Genomic DNA, 17,941 nt, shown 5'->3' with positions numbered 1-17,941 from the left:
TTTCTTCCTTGTTAAAAGCAGGTGTCTGCATAATCCAAAATGCAACTCGACCACAGACGGTTCAGAGATTGGGTATATTAAGCTAGTAGCGGCTAAAGTAGCCTCAAGCCACTGGCCTCAAGCAGACATGAGGAGTTGGCTACAGAAGTGTGGTAAACTCACTTACTCATCACTTGATTTATCAGATTGTATAGCCTACAGCTGCCTTTAGAGCCACAAAAGGCTTTATACAATTTATTTCACATATGCACTAGTACTCCCCAAAAGTACAGTATAACATCTGTCTTGTTTGTCAGTGCCTACAAAACCACAGTCCGTTATAACTGTAGCAACACGTAGAGAAGATCAACTAGACAGGCGGGAATGCTGGTGAGATGCCCTTTGGTGTGGTTTTGTCAGCTGCTGTCTTCATGTAACACACAGCAAACACACCATTGTTTCAACACATGCATGGAAGCTCCAGGAGGGAAAGGTAAACACATCTGCCTTGGCAGTGGCTCGACCGATGTGTCATGCATGATGGGAGAAAAGATGGATCGAACAAAACAGCAGGCGTTGTCTGAAACACCTTTTATTTAGCAAGGACTATCAGTTTCTTCCTGTTTACTGATCCATACAGATGGTTTTAGTGATAGTCTCTGCTGCTCATCAATCCTGAAATCAAGTCATTACTTGCATACAGAATAATGTGAAGTTTGCAGAGAATGATAAAGCTGTTTTCCAATAGGAGCGTCTGTCAGGGCAGAATTATTTGCAAAATATCTAGCCTGACATTTGTGCAGAAAGATCAATAAAACAGGTGCGCTATTCTTGTATTTCCTTTCAACTGATCCCACTTAAAATGCCAAACACACTGCCAAACTTTTGTGCTAAAGCCATCAACCAACAAAGACTGAATGAATACACTTTATGAAGGGTATGGTGTACTATATACTGTGCTATGCGTGAATATGATATTTATACTTTTTCTTTTCTTGCTTTATCTCAAACCATTAGGTGCTGAACCATAAAGGCACAATGAAGGCAGAATGAGAGGTGATTCACTGTGATGTGGAGATATCTTAAGACTTCTTCTCAGAGAAGAATAAAATCATGATTGTGTCAAACGGCCTCTTCATCCATTAAAAATATAAAGAATGTATGGGGAAATTGTTAGAGTCTATCTGATAGAGCTGATAAAACTTACATCATACTCAAAAATAATAATATGCAATAATATCTTGGAATTCAAAGGGATATGTATAAATATAAATATATATGTGTGTATAGTATACACACATATATATTTATGTGTATAATCAATTTAAAACTGTCTTTTCTTCTGCTGTGTACATGTTATTAAATTCATCTACTATAATATGTGATTACAGATCATCTCACCTTCTTTGTCTTTCCTGAGGTTAAATCATGAGATGGAACACCAGAGCCTTTTTTTGTTTAGATCTGTCAACATGGATAACACAACACTCATTTTGATTTGGAAATGAAAGGAATAATCCATAAAGTCAATTTTTGACTCGTTGGAAATTAGATTTTGTTTTTAATCTCTTATAAGATCTCTTTATAAAGTTATAAAGTTAAAAGTTTACTTCAGAAAAAATATTTTAAGTAAGAAATGGTCAGCCAAAAGCATGGAGAAGTGGAAAAACATGATCCTGACCATAAGCAATGAATGTCATAAGTAATGAAAGCGTGCAGAATGATGCTGATCTCAAACCTCATGTGATTAAATCTGCTTCTCAAACAATGCAAGAACATCTTGTAATGTACTGTACAGTACAATCAAATTTGCATATATTGTGGTATATGCTATTAATTGGTCACATATTCTAATGTGTGAATTGATCTGTCAGCCTTGAAATTATTAAGACATCAATATCAAACAAATCCAATATAAACACTATCCTCCTCTCTGCACTACTTGAGAGAGATTATGACTTCAGTCATCTGTACCACTCTTGTGGTGGGCGTGAAAAATTGCTTTATTACTAGTTAGTTAATAAATCAATTACCAATACTAATATATACAGATCCGCTATGAGCTTGTTATGTTAACAAGAACAGCTTTTTGGGTTGCCATTTTCTGTCTGGAATTTATCCTCTCTGCTTTGTCTTTTTAGGCAGCTCTTTAATTCATCACGACGACCCCTCCAATAGGCTGTTTGACCTCTGACCTTCTGCAAAATGGTCTGCAGGGTAAATGAACCCTAATTAATTTATTAATGACTTGTTAAAATGTACAACTGCAGACTTGATGGATGAATACTTATTAACATTTATACAGCAGTTGCAGATGCCTTATGGGAAAGTGAGAAATGTTCTGCCCATTATTAAGGACTACACGGCAGTGGTACTACAAGTATTTTTAGTTTACTTAAATATTGCCATTTTATGCTACTTTACACTTCTATTCCACTATTTGAGAGGGAAATTTTGTACTTTTTACACATTTTTCAGAACAGTTACAAACACTTTTCAAATTAAGATTTTACAGATATGTACTTCTTTAACTTACTGTTATATATTAAACTATCTGAAAGTATATTCATTAATTAAAAATAGTTCCACCTCAACCTACATGAACTCTGAAGTACTATTAGCATGTAATACTTTTACTCAAGTTAGATTTTGAATGCAGCAACTTGTAATAGAGGATTTTACATTATGGTATTTCCACTTTTACTCAAAGTAAAGGATCTGGGTATGCCACATCTATCCACCTGGCAGCTCAAAATGTATTAATGACTCATATCTGATCTATTAAGCGTTAGTACATGATGTATTAACCATAAAACAAGTAACAGTTTTAAACCATATATAAAGGTAAAGGTGAAATGAATCTATTAAACTAATTTCTGACCAGTGTTACAGCTCTATCTCACTCATGTCCTATTAAGAGCAAGAAGCTTTGTGGGTTTAATTAACTTTTTACAATAAACCACTGAAGATACTACTCCCTCCTCTCTTTCCACACGTCGTTGGATCATCATGCTTCATCACCCCTATTTCTTTCAAAAGTAACACAGCCAGGCAGGAACAGCTTTAAAACAGATAAGCAATATATTGTGTATGCTTTTACATACATCTGACTTTAACAACAATGCATTCAGCTCGCAACGCAGATTAAGAGGCTTCAGAAACGTCCTAATATTGATGTAGGCTATCTGGTGACACAAAAACACTCCCGCACATACCCTAACAGTAATTAATCGATACATTTAACTTGCACCAATATGGATTTAGGTAAAAATACAAAAAATCAGGCCTTTTCGTCTGTAAAGAGTCCCCACGCGTGATAGGAAGGTACAACCATCCAACCATGTACACCTGTCCGACCTGGACTGCAGCACTGAGAAGGAAAACAGCAGCGCACTCTTTAATCACCTTCACCTGAGTACAGATGTGAGTGTGTGTGCGCAGGAAGAGTGGAAGGAACACGTTAACGAGCAATAAAGCGGGAAAAGACTGACTCACCTGCTTGTTTCCTGGAGTCCACAAAAATATTTCACTGATTCGTCCTCTCCGCTGCGAAACAGCGATCTTCTCTGCTGCTGCTGCAGTTACCCAATGCTCAAACCAAGTCCACCCCACCCCCAGTCACACGCACACACAGGATCCATAACCTGCGCTATCTTATGACCACAGTTTCCTCATAAGTTTTCCATGTTTTCATTCATAAAGACATTTTAGAAGAATACCTTTTAATCCTGGAGTGATTAAATGATATGCCTGTAATGTTCTGTAAGGATAATATAGGCTACCTATTGTGTTTTTCATGTCTTGTGCTGCCCATCTTGACCTTGATTCTTTATGAGGCTTTCACGATTATCTAAAGCTTAAATATATTTTAAAACGGGTCAAATGGGTTGGAAAAACTACTATAGTACAATAATGTCATGATGTTTTAGTGTTCAGTATGGGCGGCTCTTAGGTCCAAATAGAAATAAAACAAACCTTTTACTTATGTCTTTCTTTATGAATATCACAGATTATTTTATTATTACTTAAGATTGTGTGTGTAATATTGTCTGAATATTATCCGTGTGATCTGTGCCTCGTGACTGACCCCTGCTGGAGAAAAGATGGAAAGTTTTTATTTGTGTGTCTCTTCCACCTATTTATATTTAGGACAGTGGTATAAATGACATGTGCGACCTAATAGTATTGTATCTATGTAATCCAATATACCCACATCCAGCCCATATAATTCACATTGTCACATAGTTCATTGTCACAAACAGGGTAATTCCTAAAGCTCCTTCTCAAATCACACATATGGTCTTACTGCTCTTGCCTTATTTTACTCTGAAATGTAGTAGGCTAATAAAAGGACATACATGGACTAGAAGAATATATTCAGATTAGGGCTGCACAATAAACCGAAATATTATCGAAATCGCGATATGGCTAACTGCAACATCCAATTTGATTAAGGTAAAATGTGTGGCAATACAGCATTATAATGAAGTACTGTGGTGCTGCAGATGTAAGAAGACATGTTTGTTTTGTACAGACCCCAACAAATGTGATTTTCATGAATCATATGCAAATCATATCTTTCATCTTTATCTGTCAAAATAATCTCTTTTTTTTTTACCATATCCTGCAGCCCTAAGTCAGATGTTCCTACCCTCTTCCACTGCTCCTTGACATTAACTTGAAGACGAATACATGAAACAAATGTATTTTTTAATGTGGCCTATTAAGTTGGAACTTTAGTTTAATATTGAAGAAAAAAAATAGTGATTTAATTGTACATACACAGCATTTAATAGGCCTAGTGATTGATGTAGAAACTATGAACATTTAAATTAGTTTCAGGGGTATATTGTTTACACTTTACAATGGAAATATATATTGCAATAGTGACACTCAAATACACATGTGTATAGACCAGTACAAGTACTTGTATAAAGCAGTTAAGAACATGTTCCTTTCATTTTCTGCTTCAAACCTTCAAACCTGTTCAGCAGTTCCTGCAGCAGCACTAATAGTTGACTTGACCCATCCACACGTTAACAGAGCCAAAGAATATCTGGTCCTGGTAACATTTGCCCTGGGTGGCGCTGTAAGTCTGATCCATGCTGTACCCTGATGAGAAACCACAGTGTGGGAAACCCTTTCACAAAGCCACTACAGTCATCGCGGACGTGAGTAAACCGACTGCAGCTGTCATGACGTGGTCTGTCTGCCGTCCGGTGATCGAGGCACAGCTGAGCTAACAGGTTAGCTTCTCACCGAGTAAAACACGACTTACTTACTCGGCCTGCTTAACAGCTCTGTCGGTACGTGAAACCTCTTTGCTCTGCTGTACATATACTTGAAACTAGTTTTGTATTTGTTTATTTCCAGATAGACAGGCAGTTTGTTGTCGTTGTCGTTAAACAGCTAGCTAATGGTAGCATTTAACTAAGGCTAGCTGGTGCTAACCATTAGCGGTGGCTGGCTAAGTTACGTTCTCCAGCCCAGTAATAGATTTAATAATAGATACTTTTCATACAAGATATCTATCGGTCTTACCAGCTGTTATGGGCAGACACAACAGACTAACTTACACAACACGTGGGATGTTAGTTGTAGTTTTAATAGTCGAATATGACAGTAACGTTAGTCCAAACGTAACGTTATTAATTGGCTAGCTGGTTATGATCAGAACCCTACCAGATGGTGAATAAGGCTAAATAACTTGATAACTGTTTATCATTTCAAGACAAGCAATGCCACCTGTTCCTTAACTGTGTATGCAAGATTGCATTAGCTTACAATCCCGGCTTGTATTTAAGACGCTAGGAATTTGCATGCTTGTAACGTTAACCTGAAGCGGTTTAAAACCCTGCTAACTAACACTTGTAGTGTTTGCATGTTGTGATTATAAGTGGACATTTGTTTTTTGTTTATTTTACCTACATTTGAGCAAGATTGCTGCATTCAGCCTCTGTATTATCAACCACAATTTAAAATGTCTGCAGCAAATGATACAAGGGATGATGGATGCCCCTTTTGTTGTGGTTTGCAAATCTGCCTTGAGATCAGGTGTCACCAGCTCAGCCACCATATATTCTGGTAATTTATCAGAGTAACCAGCCAAGAAACGTCTCCACAGATAGGAACAGCTCTAATTCTGCTGTGGCTGAGAGGACATGAATTAGGTATTTGTAGATCGAAGTCCCGCTCTGTTACATATTACAAAGTAAACCACTTCTGATTTAAAAAGATATGTGTTGGAGATGTGATATGGTGCAGCCAGCTGAGAGTCATTCCACTTCACTGCTTGGATCTGATAGGAACAGGGTTGGAAAGCTTTGCTTTGACCACATTCGCTATCTCACTGAGATCCTGATATGAAGCTTCGCTTTTGCAGCTTTGCGTAGACGTTACGCTGTTTTTGACTCAGACAAGAGAAATTGCCTTGAGACACTGTTATTGTGAGCTATTATAAGGCTTGAAGCCGTGAGAGGATGTTCGTAGATCAGTGCAAGTCTGAGCCTGTGGGAGTCAGGTGTGAAGTACGAAGCCTGTTAAGTGAATTCTTCTCCCACATGTGATACTGCACCAGGGGCTTTCAAAGGGGAAGCAAAACAATGCACTTTAGTAACCAAACTGACGCTGGATTTGCATTCATTGTGAACTATGTGTCCTCAGTTGGTGTGACAAAAGACATTACATCACAAGGAGATGTGACAAGGAGACAACCTTGTGTGCTTTCCAACCCATTGCTTTCTTTGTCTTTGTCTTTCTTGTCGGATATTGTGCCCTTTAACATTAACAGTAGGTGTAAATTATGTAGTGCAGCACATTCAGAACACCTCTAGAATGCAATTTTGAATATGACACCTAAGGACATTAAAGCAAAATGAAAGAACTTAGCTTGAAATGAATGGCTGAGTATCGTATGACTTTCCTTTTGTCATTTCACTGTGAAGAAGAACAGCTTTTTAAGAGGACACTGGGGCAGTGAGGTGGAGCGTCAAGAGCAGTGGTTATAAAAATAGGAAAATTACAGTTTTAAACACACACCACAGCTGGGCGTGGGCCAGAAGAGAAAGGAACTGTGGCCCACAGCCTAACTAGCTAAATAAGTACTTACTGTACCATTGCTATGAAATCTCCTCAAACTCTTTGCAGAGACAGGTATGTTAATATTATTTTGTATTAATGGTGAGATTTTACCCTGAGATGCTGCAGTAACTTACAGTAGGTGTTCCATTATACATCATGTATATTTTGCTTCAGGGTGAGGGAATATTTCCTTCACTTGTCTACTGTACTGAAAATAACTTTAACAATGTTTCTGTCAAGTCTTAGTCGATTTATCCACACGCCACTGTGTTTTTGCAGGCTATGATGAGGTGGTGACTCTGGATCAGCCAGGCCGTGATATGATTGCAGCTTGGCACAGAGAAAAGACGGAGCACAGTGATTGAGAAAGAAGAATGGGCAGGAGCGTCTGGGGCTGCTGGCAAGGCGTCATCTCTACTGCAGTGCTCTACGGCTCTTTGGCCTTGTTTACCTCCATCCTCCACAATGTGTTCCTCCTTTACTATGTAGAGACATTTGTGTCCATCTACAAGATTGATAAAGTCTCCTTCTGGGTGGGAGAGGTGAGTGACGACAGACCTTTTATTGTGGCCAGCCTAAGGCACACCTGTGCAATAGCCATGCTGTCTGATCAGCATCTTGATATACCACACCTGTGAGGTGGATGGATTATCTCGGCAAAGGAGAAGTGCAGATTTTGACAGATTTGTGGACAATATTTGAGAGAAATAGGCCTTTTATGTACATAGAGAAAGTCTTAGATCTTTCAGTTCAGCTCATGATGAATGGGAGCAAAAAAGTTTTGCGTTTATAGTTTTGTGTAGTTATTATATTGCCCAGCTGTACTAAGAATAAAATGTAAATATGTTGTGTAACTTTGATATCATGTTCTAGCTTTTCAATAAGCCATAATTCTTTATTTGTTTACTTTTATAAAGTTTTATTGTCTTCTTATCTGCTCTCTCTTCTGCTCCACAGACAGTGTTCCTCATATGGAACAGTCTGAATGATCCTCTCTTTGGCTGGCTGAGTGATCGCTCCTTCCTCAGCTCTCCTCAGTAAGTGTCTCCAACCTTCCTCCTTTCTCTCAGAGAAAACACTGTGGCAAATAATGTTTACACCAAGTAAACATTAAAAAACTGAGAAAAAAACAGCTTCCTCTAACAGTTTACTAAACATGGATGTGACCGAAGTGATAATAAGCTGATAGCTTGTCTTTGCAAACTGACATTTAATGCTGTCCAAAAGCCAAGAAAAAGTTGGATTATACAGTTATTATATTACAAAAAGGTCAGTTCTAGATATGTCGCATAATGCAGCTAGGTTCCTTCCGAGATACTCTTTTAAAAAGAGTTAATAAAAGCAGCATTTCCCTGTGAAAAGAGACAAGTAACCGTTGACAGCCTTGACTAAATATCAGCATCCAGTAGTTCCTGTGGTGATCAGCAGAGATACTGATAAATAAAAAACATAAATGTCAATTTTCTGCTAGTGTAAGATAATTTCAGAAAGGTAATTTTTGAAACACCATGACATTTCCCTAGAATATATTTGTATTTAGACACATATTTATCTTTGGTAAAATTGTCCTGAAATTTAGGAAATTGTCTTCCTCATTCTGACATCACTTTGCCCTCGCTGCTCGCTTTCCAGTCAACCTGCAGATTTCTACCGCTGTTGTTCCTGCACACTTATCCTACAGCTTCTCTGAGCGAAGACATTTACACCCATGCACACAGAAATGTTTCAGCATAGATCCTTTTATCAGCTGCAGTAATGCACGTAAACGCTTAATCAAAACAAGATCTCTCAAACAAATCCGGCTGCCATCTGTGTTTGCATTTCGTCATGATTAAAAAAAGTGTGACTCTGTATTGTCATAAGGTGGTGACATAACAAAGTTTCCGTTTTGTTTGTTTTTCCACCCAGGTCAGGCCCTCAGATCACAACTCCAGAGGTGGTGCTGAAGCGCCTGAAGGCCCTCTCCAGAAATGGCCCTCTCTTTGCTCTGTCCTTCTTGGCCTTCTGGGTGGCGTGGGCCAGTCCAGGACTGCAGTTCCTGCTGTGCCTGTGTCTGTACGATGGTTTCCTGACTATGGTGGACCTCCACCACAGCGCCCTGCTGGCTGACCTCGCAGTGTCCGCCACTGATCGCACACGCCTGAACTTCCACTGCTCCGTGTTCAGCGCTTTGGGGTCATTCTCCGTATTTCTGTCTTACTCCTTCTGGGACAAAGATGATTTCTACTCCTTCCGTCTCTTCTGTGTGACTCTGGCAGCTTTTTCCATCTTGGGCTTTTTCTTAGTGTCTCAGTTGCTACAGCTTCGTTTCCAAAAGGAAGTCCTTCTAAGACAGGATGAGGCACAGATGCTCAAAGAGTAAGGAATTTCTAAAGATCTGGAAATTCTCAATAACTTTGGTTGAGATGTTTTTGGACTCTCCGTCTCACTCCTTACTTGTTTTTCTTTTGCGGTCCAAAGGCTGAGTGTAGGTCACGCTCCACATACCCACCCAGAAAAACCTGTCACCATTAGACAGTACGTCAAGCAGCTCTCCAAACACAGAAACTTCATGTGGTTTGTGTCAATGAACCTTGTTCAGGTAAGATCCTAATCAAACTGGATGTGCTGCTTCAGTAGCATTAACAGGAGTACAAAAAATACCCTAATCTGATTTGTGTCTTTATGCCTTTTATCTCAGGCGACAATCATGTGATACAGAGGCTGATTTGCTTTTTGTGTCCTTAGTTTTGTTTTGTTCAAATGTTCAGTGTTTTTGTTTTTTTTGTTTGTTTTTTTTACTTACTTTAGTTATTCTGTTGTTGTCTCTGCTCCCCCTACAGGTGTTTCACTGTCATTTCAACAACAATTTCTTCCCTCTTTTCCTGGAACATCTCCTATCTGACAATATTTCTGCCTCTACAGGGTCCATCTTACTCGGTAAGATCCCTTTTAAGAAAATGGAAATAATGCACACATTCAAGTCTTCTTTATCCAGGTTTTTTTTTGCTAGAGCTAGGCAAGACAGACACAATTATTTATTTATTTAGTAGCACAAAGGCAAATAACAATATATAAAAAATACACTGTATGAATTATGCAGGAGAGGTAAGGAACCCCCAAGGGCTTATAGTTAAACCTCCCCTTTGGATTTTTAATTGATGTTATACAAAATTATTACAGGAAAAATAATGACGACAGTTATAAACGATTAAATAAAACATACACAACACACCTACTGAAATTTAACCATGACATACTTATTTTTTCATGCTTGAGTTAAATACTGTCAGTGATGGACTAGTTTTGATAGAAAAGGGGAATAGTATTCCAAAGTGATGGTCCTCTGTATTTTATGGAATATTGTCCAAGAGTTGTACGATAATAAGGGAGATGAATATTCTTTGCTTGTCGTGTTGAATGGACATCTGCAGTAATTATTTCAGCAATATAAAAAGAGTTATACAATGTGGAATACAGACTGAAGGTTACATTACTGGTAGCATGCAAGCTAGCCACACGCTTTTTTATGTTTACAAGCACCTTTTAGTTGCCAATAATTCTATAATTTAATTTGTGGATGCAGCATGGTAAATTGATCCAGTCTTCAGTCTAGATTTAAAGATCAGGAAGATCTCAGAAACCCAGTGAGGTGGTATTCTGAAAGGTCTCCTGAATTGTTAAGAACTGATCTAATTGTGGCAAAGATGGAATAGATTTGTCTTTATAATTTGCTATCCATCTTTTTTTTTTTTTTACTATTCTTTCTGCTCTTAAGTCTTTTTTTTTAAATGCACTTCTGCTTCTGCTCCCACGCAGGCATCTCTTACATTGCCCCCCACCTGAACAACTTGTATTTCCTGACACTGTGCCAGCGTTATGGGGTTTACCAGGTTATCCGCTGGCTATTTATGCTCAAACTGGGACTTAGTGTGGCTATGCTGCTGGCAGGGGCTGACCACATTTATCTTCTGTGCATCTTCATTGCTAGGTATGGCCACGCACACACATCAGCACACGCTTCAGGGATCCGATGTGTGACTGCTTGTACTTTTGTTTGCTCATTTTCATAGCTGAATAAACAAACACACCCCAACACATATCAAGGACAGGAAGTAGAATCGCTCTGTGCCTAGTATTCATAACAAGCACGCATCAAGCACTCTTTCTGTCACATCCTGTTTAAAGGTTAACTCAACATTTATTGTAATCCAAATAATGTGTTAACTGTTCTTTGCTACAAGGCTTTTTTCCTCCAGGAAAATGTAAATATTGCTCCTGTTTGTCCCTCTGTCACTCAGCCCCAAATCATTTGCCTTAAAATTTGTACAAAACATATAAATTCTTCTATAAATAGACCCTCGATTTGGATTTTCTTTTTAAAGAGCAATATTTACTGCTTTAACAGGAGGGAAAAAGGTAGAGCAACAGAAAAGAGATCCCACCTCCAGAAGGACGCTCAAACAATAGTTGTATTGCAGAGTAGACATAAATAACAATAGTACATTTAGAATATGGAGAAACAAAGTGACAATATTAGGTAAAGAAAGTGCAAATGTATATAAAGAATAAAACAAACTTCCAGGTGTGGTCAAACGCTGGTTAAGCCCATTCGCTCACATTTCAACGTCATTTTTTGCCCCTTAAGTTTTACAGAGTGATTCAGATTTCAAATAACCATGCTGTTCTCATAGTTAACACCAGGATTTGAATGCTCTCTCAAACAGCAGCTGATGGAGTGTGTGGTTAGATATTTTAGTCACAGCTGTCGTTGTCAGCAGTGGGTGCGAATGCTTGTGGTTGTTTCTCTCTGGGGGCAGAGCTGTCACTAGAAGTTATTCCTGCATTTCACACAATAAAATGTGTTTTTAACACACAGACACCTTAGTGCGTGCTCTAGTAGGGCTTCCCCTCTTTAGAAACCAACAAATAGATAGTTGACACACCTTAAAGCTGGTGTATGTAATATTGGAGAAACTGGCAAGAGACAGCTAGATTTTTATAGTATCCAAAACTGCCTACCCCAGCTTTAATTTATGTTAATACTCTTAAATAGAACTTGATAAACACCTGGTAACAAGACTTCAATTTAAAACTGCCTGCTACTATAAATTACTGTTTACATTATAGAACGAAAGGATCATTTCATCAACATACGGTCACAAACTACATTACAGCTGACAATACAAGACTCCACACTGTTGTGACCAGAGACTGTAATGTGACTTCTCTTGGTCCTAGTAACCGGGTGTTTACGGAGGGGACTTGCAAGCTGCTGAAACTGGTTATTTCAGACCTGGTGGACGAGGACTTTGTGGTTAATCGACGTCAGCAGGCTGCCTCTGCGCTCCTCTTCGGGATGGTTGCCTTGTTGACCAAACCTGGCCAGACATTCGCTCCTCTCATTGGCACATGGCTGCTGTGTGTTTACACAGGTACAGACAGAAGCACTCACGCTGACTCCTCCATAAGAAAGTGTATTTAATTACCTTGTTTCAGATGCTGCTACAAGTTGCTGCATTCATGTGTCTTTGTGTCTTTCTGGCAGGTGGAAGTGTGAAATTACCTATGATCACTGTCAATGATTTTGTCAGGTTTTGTGAAACTGAAACGTTTTGAAAAGTAGAACTGTTGTACAGATCACATAAGTGCAACTTGCACAACAAGTTCAACTGGAAAAATCAGACACTTTATTTAGCAGAGGTCTAAGCCAACCAGATCCTTACGCATTTTGTCTTGTGATCAATTTAGTTAGTAGATTCCAGCCTAAACAATAACCATAGTCTGTGTGAAAAGGCTCAGTGATTAATGTTTTATTTCATAGAAGTGTTTTTAATGATAGATGAGTTGGTCTTTGTTTCAGGCTTTGCTATAAAACACTGCGGGTAAGCCTGTAAGGAAAAATTAGTGTGTTTTTGCCACATGTGCACTTGTTCTCACTCTGCTCTCCTCCTTTCCACATCTGTGGGCAGTTTTTTTCACAAGAGCAAAAATCCAAAATCCCAAAATGTAAAATACAGAGAGAGAACATTATTTTGTGACAATTACACACTTAAAATATAACCTCCATATGACTTTTTTGTCACCTCATTAGCTTAGCCATCTGTCCAAAACCAAACCGTTTATATATTTAATTTGTTTTATTTATAGGCCTTCTTACGCGTGGGATTCCTACCGTTTTCAAATTTTTGTAGGACGGCTTCACATCTAGTCTGATTTCAGTGGAACCATCCATTCCGAAGAAGCAGTTCTGTGTGTGAATTGATTCGTCTGTGTTTTGTGTACCCTGAAGAAACTACTTTTTTTCCCCTCTTCCCCAGGTTATGATATTTTTAATAGGGAACCTGTGAAGGACTCTCTGGTTTCTGTGCCTGACGTTTCCTCTGGCTCAGGGACTCCGCCTCTGCGCCTGGGCTGTTTCTACATGTTGGTTTTTGTGCCTATCACCTGTGCCCTGCTCCAGCTGGCTGCCTGGTCGCGCTTCACACTTCACGGCCGCAAGCTGCAAGGGATCAAGACGCTAAGGCAAGGCGCCCAGCATGGCCACCTTATCGATGTCAAGGCCATATGAACTGAACAGAGCTGCACGAGGCTGCACATGGACACTTTTTAAATAGTCAGTTTTACAATCCCTGTGATGATGGCTTAGAGAAAAAAAAAGGCAGCCGAGTCTTGTGTGCAAGACTATGAACCACTACGCAACATGTGGCTTAGTGGACAGTGAAAAATGCACAATAGGCTGACAAATCCCCACTGGGAAGAACATGAAACGATATTTTAAAAAATGAAACTTGCCTTATTTTTATATATATAAAAAAATTGACTTTTGAATTATTTATATTTTAACAGATGACCAAAATATCAAGTAAAACCAATCAATCCTTTGGATGTAGATGGACCAAGGTGACAGCATTTCATGGTGCGTGCCAAAGATTGGGTGCCCTCTTGTACTGTAAAGCATAATTCGAGTCTAGAGTCTCTGAATGCTCTTGCTGCTACTTAATCTGTCGGTAACATCAGCCTAATTTAAAAACCAGGAGCAAAGAAGGTTTTCCACAAAGCTTGCAGTTCTGATTTTTAATGTTATTAACAAGATGAAGAAAATTAAATTTTAAACATTGCATTATTGTTTTTAGAGTGCTACTGATACTGCATGGAAGCTGCACTTCAGAGCTGATTAATTATCTTACTGTTTCTTTACATTTACACAGAATTCCCTGCCAGTTTGATGTTGAGAACTGTATTTTCTGATACGTCCGGTATTGATGTTTTTGCACAAAACTGCCATTTGTTTGTTGTACTTCTAACATTCTGATTGTGACATATTTTATGTACTGTAATAAAGACCGTTGGATTTAGCAAATTGTCCTGGTAAACATGATCAGTTTTGTAATTTTTCAGATTATACAAAGAATGTGTGGCATTACCACAAAAAACCTCATCTATGTTTAAAATCAACCAATCACCTTTTTATAAGACTAATTACATGTCAAACCACAAGGATGTCCGTTCAAACACCACAACAGATTAAATGAATCCAGTGGCTTTATTTAAGATGGATGTTATTCAGGCAGAGTTTTCTTTACTGGGTTACAGAGCTGGAAAATAAAGTTGTTGAACCATCTTCCTGTGCAAAGTGAGACACAAACCAAAACCAGTTTTGTAAAAGTAAAGTAAAAGTATAGACCATGTATAGACCAGGACATTTAGGCCTCGTGCTTCAGTACATGTGAAAGTCTTCATCATCATCATCATCATGAAGATAACTAGGACAAGTATTGTGAATTTAGAAACACTCCTGAAGGCATTCCTTTATTTGAAGAGCTCGAGAGTTCAGTACGGGGTGTTTGATTTCACTGCGGTTATACTTCGTAAGATACCCACCATTGTTCAGCAATGCCTTATGAAGATTTGTAACCTAATAGACAATTGTTTCCTGCAAAATCACAGCACCCTTGCTCAGCAAGTAGTAATTCTAACTAATTAAGGAATATGCAACATATAAGCACAAAACAGAAATAATATGGTCTTAAACTAGATTTTGATACAGGGTGATGAAGCACCTTAAGGCATCAAAGCATCAGTTGCAGTTGAAAGTGTGAGTGGGGATTAACTGGCATAAACCACTTGTGAAAATAAGCCTGGAGCTTTCAGGGGACAATGAAGCCTGGTCGGTGGGTTTATAGTCAACTATCCCTTTGTAACATACCTGAATGCTGTAACTTAGTGGTGCCCATCGTTTCGGCTTGGGATTCCTTAAAATTATGTCTACTTGACATGAGTTGTGATTAGTTCAACCAGAGGTTTTTAGAGCCCTGTATCCTGTATTCTTCAATGCAAAGGGGCAATTTTTTTTTAAGTGTTGGATGAAGACATACATAGACATTACTTTGTTTAACAAGAATATTGAGACCTCATCCAACACTTCATCTTTCCCGTTTTGTTGTTGAACAAAATATGGTGTGAATTAGCGTCAAATGCGTACACTTACCGGATTTTCATTTTAGGATCTGTTTAATTGTTGAAATGCAGTTATAATTTTTTAAATAAGACGGGAAACTTAAGGAAAATTCATCACAGAATTTTTAAATTTCACGATGACTGGGACCAACTCTTTGTACCGGGAGGCTTCCGGTGCGAAGACGGAAGTGACAGGAGGTAATCCTCTCGTTTAGTTTTAACAGCGCATGCGTTTATATTCTAGCGCTATTATTTTATTCCCTTTCGACTGTATTCCCTTGCTTTTCATTCCTCCGTTAAGCGCAACACTACGTAAGCGCATTACAACACTTTGTTTCAACAATTATTTTTATGTTGCTCACTTCAAAGGCCAGCAAAACTCTCCCAGTGCGGTATCAATACACCGCTACCCGGCATGCACCGCGCGGGAGTATGTACAACATTTGATAAAATCTCGTATTTAGATTAAAAACGCGTTTATCCAAAATGTTATCCTTTAATATATCGCGTATTCGCATACATTTGTTATAACGACGTAAACACGTAGTTGTATCGGCGCAGTGCCACCGTCACTGAAAAGTGTATGTCGGTAAATCACTCGCTCCACGTTTCCTACCCGTAGTCAGTACACTCATGTTTCTCTTCAGATCGTATAAATCTTTCGCCTTTTACTAAAGATTTCCGTGGAGAGGAACAATATGAGTTCTATCTAATTTTTTGATGCCCTGCCTCGTGCGGGGCTTCCTAAACTGTGAAACATTAAATACCTCAAACCTGTTGAAAGGACACAGTGTGGGCGTGAGAATGACGTCGCTGCGGCGTCAAGGTAAAATTACTTATCAACCATCGTCAACAGCTGAGAGTATGAAGCACGAATACTAATATATCACAGACTACTTGAAATAAGTACTAGTACTTCATTTTTAGTTACTAGAAACTATTTCTGTTTTATTAGTAACAGCTGATTAGATACTTGTACTTAATTTTAGCTACCAGTAACTGTTCATTAGTTACTAGTAACTATTTCTGTTTTATTAGTAACAGCTGATTAGATACTTGTACTTAATTTTAGATACCAGTAACTGTTCATTAGTTACTAGTAACTGTTTCTGTTTTATTAGTAACAGCTGATTAGATACTTGTACTTAATTTTAGATACCAGTAACTGTTCATTAGTTACTAGTAACTGTTTCTGTTTTATTAGTAACAGCTGATTAGATACTTGTACTTAATTTTAGCTACCAGTAACTGTTCATTAGTTACTAGTAACTATTCCAAAAGATACTAGTAACATAATATTAACATTTCATGTCAAACACATATAAAACACACATTATTCTTTACGAAGAATGTGTTAATGTTAATGTGTTAACTTGATGATTAATGTTCATACTAGAACAAACACATTTATTTTAATACACACTTTTTAAATGCAGTTTTAAATTTAATTTAAATTTAGTGAAATTTTCTAACAGAAAAGTATGTAAGCACAGAAAAACACGCTGCTTACATTGGGCCATGTTGCAGCCATGATAAAATCTTGTATGCTAGATACCCACACCTCTGTTAGCATAGGTTGTTTGTGTTCATTTTTATCCAATAACCTGGAGATAAAATGTTAGTTTAAATTTGTGATCATATAAATTTTAGAAAGCGGAAGAAAAATACTGTAGATGCAATAAAGTAACTTTTATACCTCAAAATCTGTATTTTGTTGAAAACTTCTGCTGAGGTGAAATTATCCTGCTCCTTTTCCACAGGTAGAGAGAGAACTGAGCATGTGCAGATTAAGTGTCATCACTCTAGCTTGTTTCTGATTGGAGAAATTGATTGTGTTACAACTGCCCCAATTTCCTCTAATCATTTATTTATTTAATTATTCTAATGAATGCAGGTTGTATTAACAAAACAGTACATACAGTACGAACCAAACATTGATGAACAAACAAAACTGATCAAATTAGTGGTGCAACCGAAGAGCAACTTTAAAGAAAATAATGTCACATTTATAAACAGTAAAAGTTTAATAAAATATCATGTACACCTACGTCCTTTAACGCAAATATTATTTGCATTTACGTTTTAACATGTAATTTTGGTGCCATAATAAAATAGTTACTGGCAAAAAAAAAATGGTCACAGTTATTTGGAATTATTAATCTCATTAATAACACCAGTAGTTGTTTGTTAAAAACAAAGACAGGTGACTTTATCCTGATAACTTTGTTTTTCTCCTAATACATTTCCAAAGGCCCATCCAGAATATATTTGTGTTTACAATGAAAGAACATATGGCAAATACATTTTTCTAAGTAGCAGAAATCACAAGAATACTGTATATCAACTTAACAGGGTGAGAATTGCATATTTAGTAGTGCACAATTATATATCTAATATATCAAGAGTTTCTGTCTGTGAGAAGATTCAGTTGATTGTATTTGAT

General features: G+C 37.9%; 2 protein-coding genes and 1 non-coding gene across 6 annotated transcripts in view; 2 read left to right on the top strand and 1 right to left on the bottom strand.

Moving 5' to 3' along the window:
* sema4gb (sema domain, immunoglobulin domain (Ig), transmembrane domain (TM) and short cytoplasmic domain, (semaphorin) 4Gb) overlaps window positions 1–3,581 on the bottom strand; it is a 37,572-nt gene extending 33,991 nt beyond the window's left edge. Inside the window, exons 1-2 of one of the 3 annotated variants that reach the window (XM_038735040.1) lie at window positions 3,475–3,547; window positions 1,381–3,349 (exon numbers count right to left, since the gene is read on the bottom strand). The gene's annotated coding sequence lies outside the window, so the exon portion shown is untranslated. Of the gene's footprint in view, window positions 1–1,380; window positions 3,350–3,474 lie in introns of all 3 variants that reach the window. The other 2 variants (XM_038735039.1, XM_038735041.1) reach the window with 2 other exon arrangements.
* A 1,499-nt stretch (window positions 3,582–5,080) lies between these two features.
* Window positions 5,081–14,419, top strand: mfsd13a (major facilitator superfamily domain containing 13A). Of its 2 annotated transcripts, none has more exons than XM_038735865.1 (9): window positions 5,081–5,225; window positions 7,339–7,601; window positions 8,017–8,096; window positions 8,968–9,417; window positions 9,520–9,640; window positions 9,882–9,978; window positions 10,858–11,029; window positions 12,280–12,473; window positions 13,359–14,419. In XM_038735865.1, exons 2-9 carry the CDS (start codon window positions 7,434–7,436, stop codon window positions 13,607–13,609), a joined length of 1,533 nt encoding a protein of 510 aa, XP_038591793.1. In that variant the 5' UTR covers window positions 5,081–5,225; window positions 7,339–7,433; the 3' UTR covers window positions 13,610–14,419. The 2 variants fall into 2 exon arrangements, with proteins under 2 accessions (XP_038591793.1, XP_038591792.1); XM_038735864.1 differs by having other exon boundaries at window positions 5,105–5,285.
* Window positions 14,420–16,125: 1,706 nt separating this feature from the next.
* On the top strand, window positions 16,126–16,240 carry LOC119916637. The gene has a single exon (XR_005447127.1). It is a non-coding gene; the product is annotated as a U5 spliceosomal RNA (small nuclear RNA).
* The last annotated feature ends 1,701 nt before the right edge of the window (window positions 16,241–17,941 follow it).

Source organism: Micropterus salmoides, unplaced genomic scaffold, assembly GCF_014851395.1.
Source record: "Micropterus salmoides isolate LMB-PRFRI ecotype aquatic unplaced genomic scaffold, ASM1485139v1 Ms_hic_scaffold_21, whole genome shotgun sequence".
NCBI classification, from domain to species: Eukaryota; Metazoa; Chordata; class Actinopteri; order Centrarchiformes; family Centrarchidae; genus Micropterus; species Micropterus salmoides.
This window is presented reverse-complemented; position numbering and strand designations above follow the sequence as displayed.

What these genes read in the sequence shown, in the direction of transcription:
- mfsd13a (XM_038735865.1), top strand. Translation starts at nt 7,434, where the DNA reads ATGGGCAGGAGCGTCTGGGGCTGCTGGCAAGGCGTCATCTCTACTGCA. An exon ending in TACAGGGTCCATCTTACTCG is followed by an intron (nt 9,979 to 10,857) that starts GTAAGATCCCTT and finishes GCTCCCACGCAG; the next exon opens with GCATCTCTTACATTGCCCCC. An exon ending in GCTGCTGTGTGTTTACACAG is followed by an intron (nt 12,474 to 13,358) that starts GTACAGACAGAA and finishes CCTCTTCCCCAG; the next exon opens with GTTATGATATTTTTAATAGG.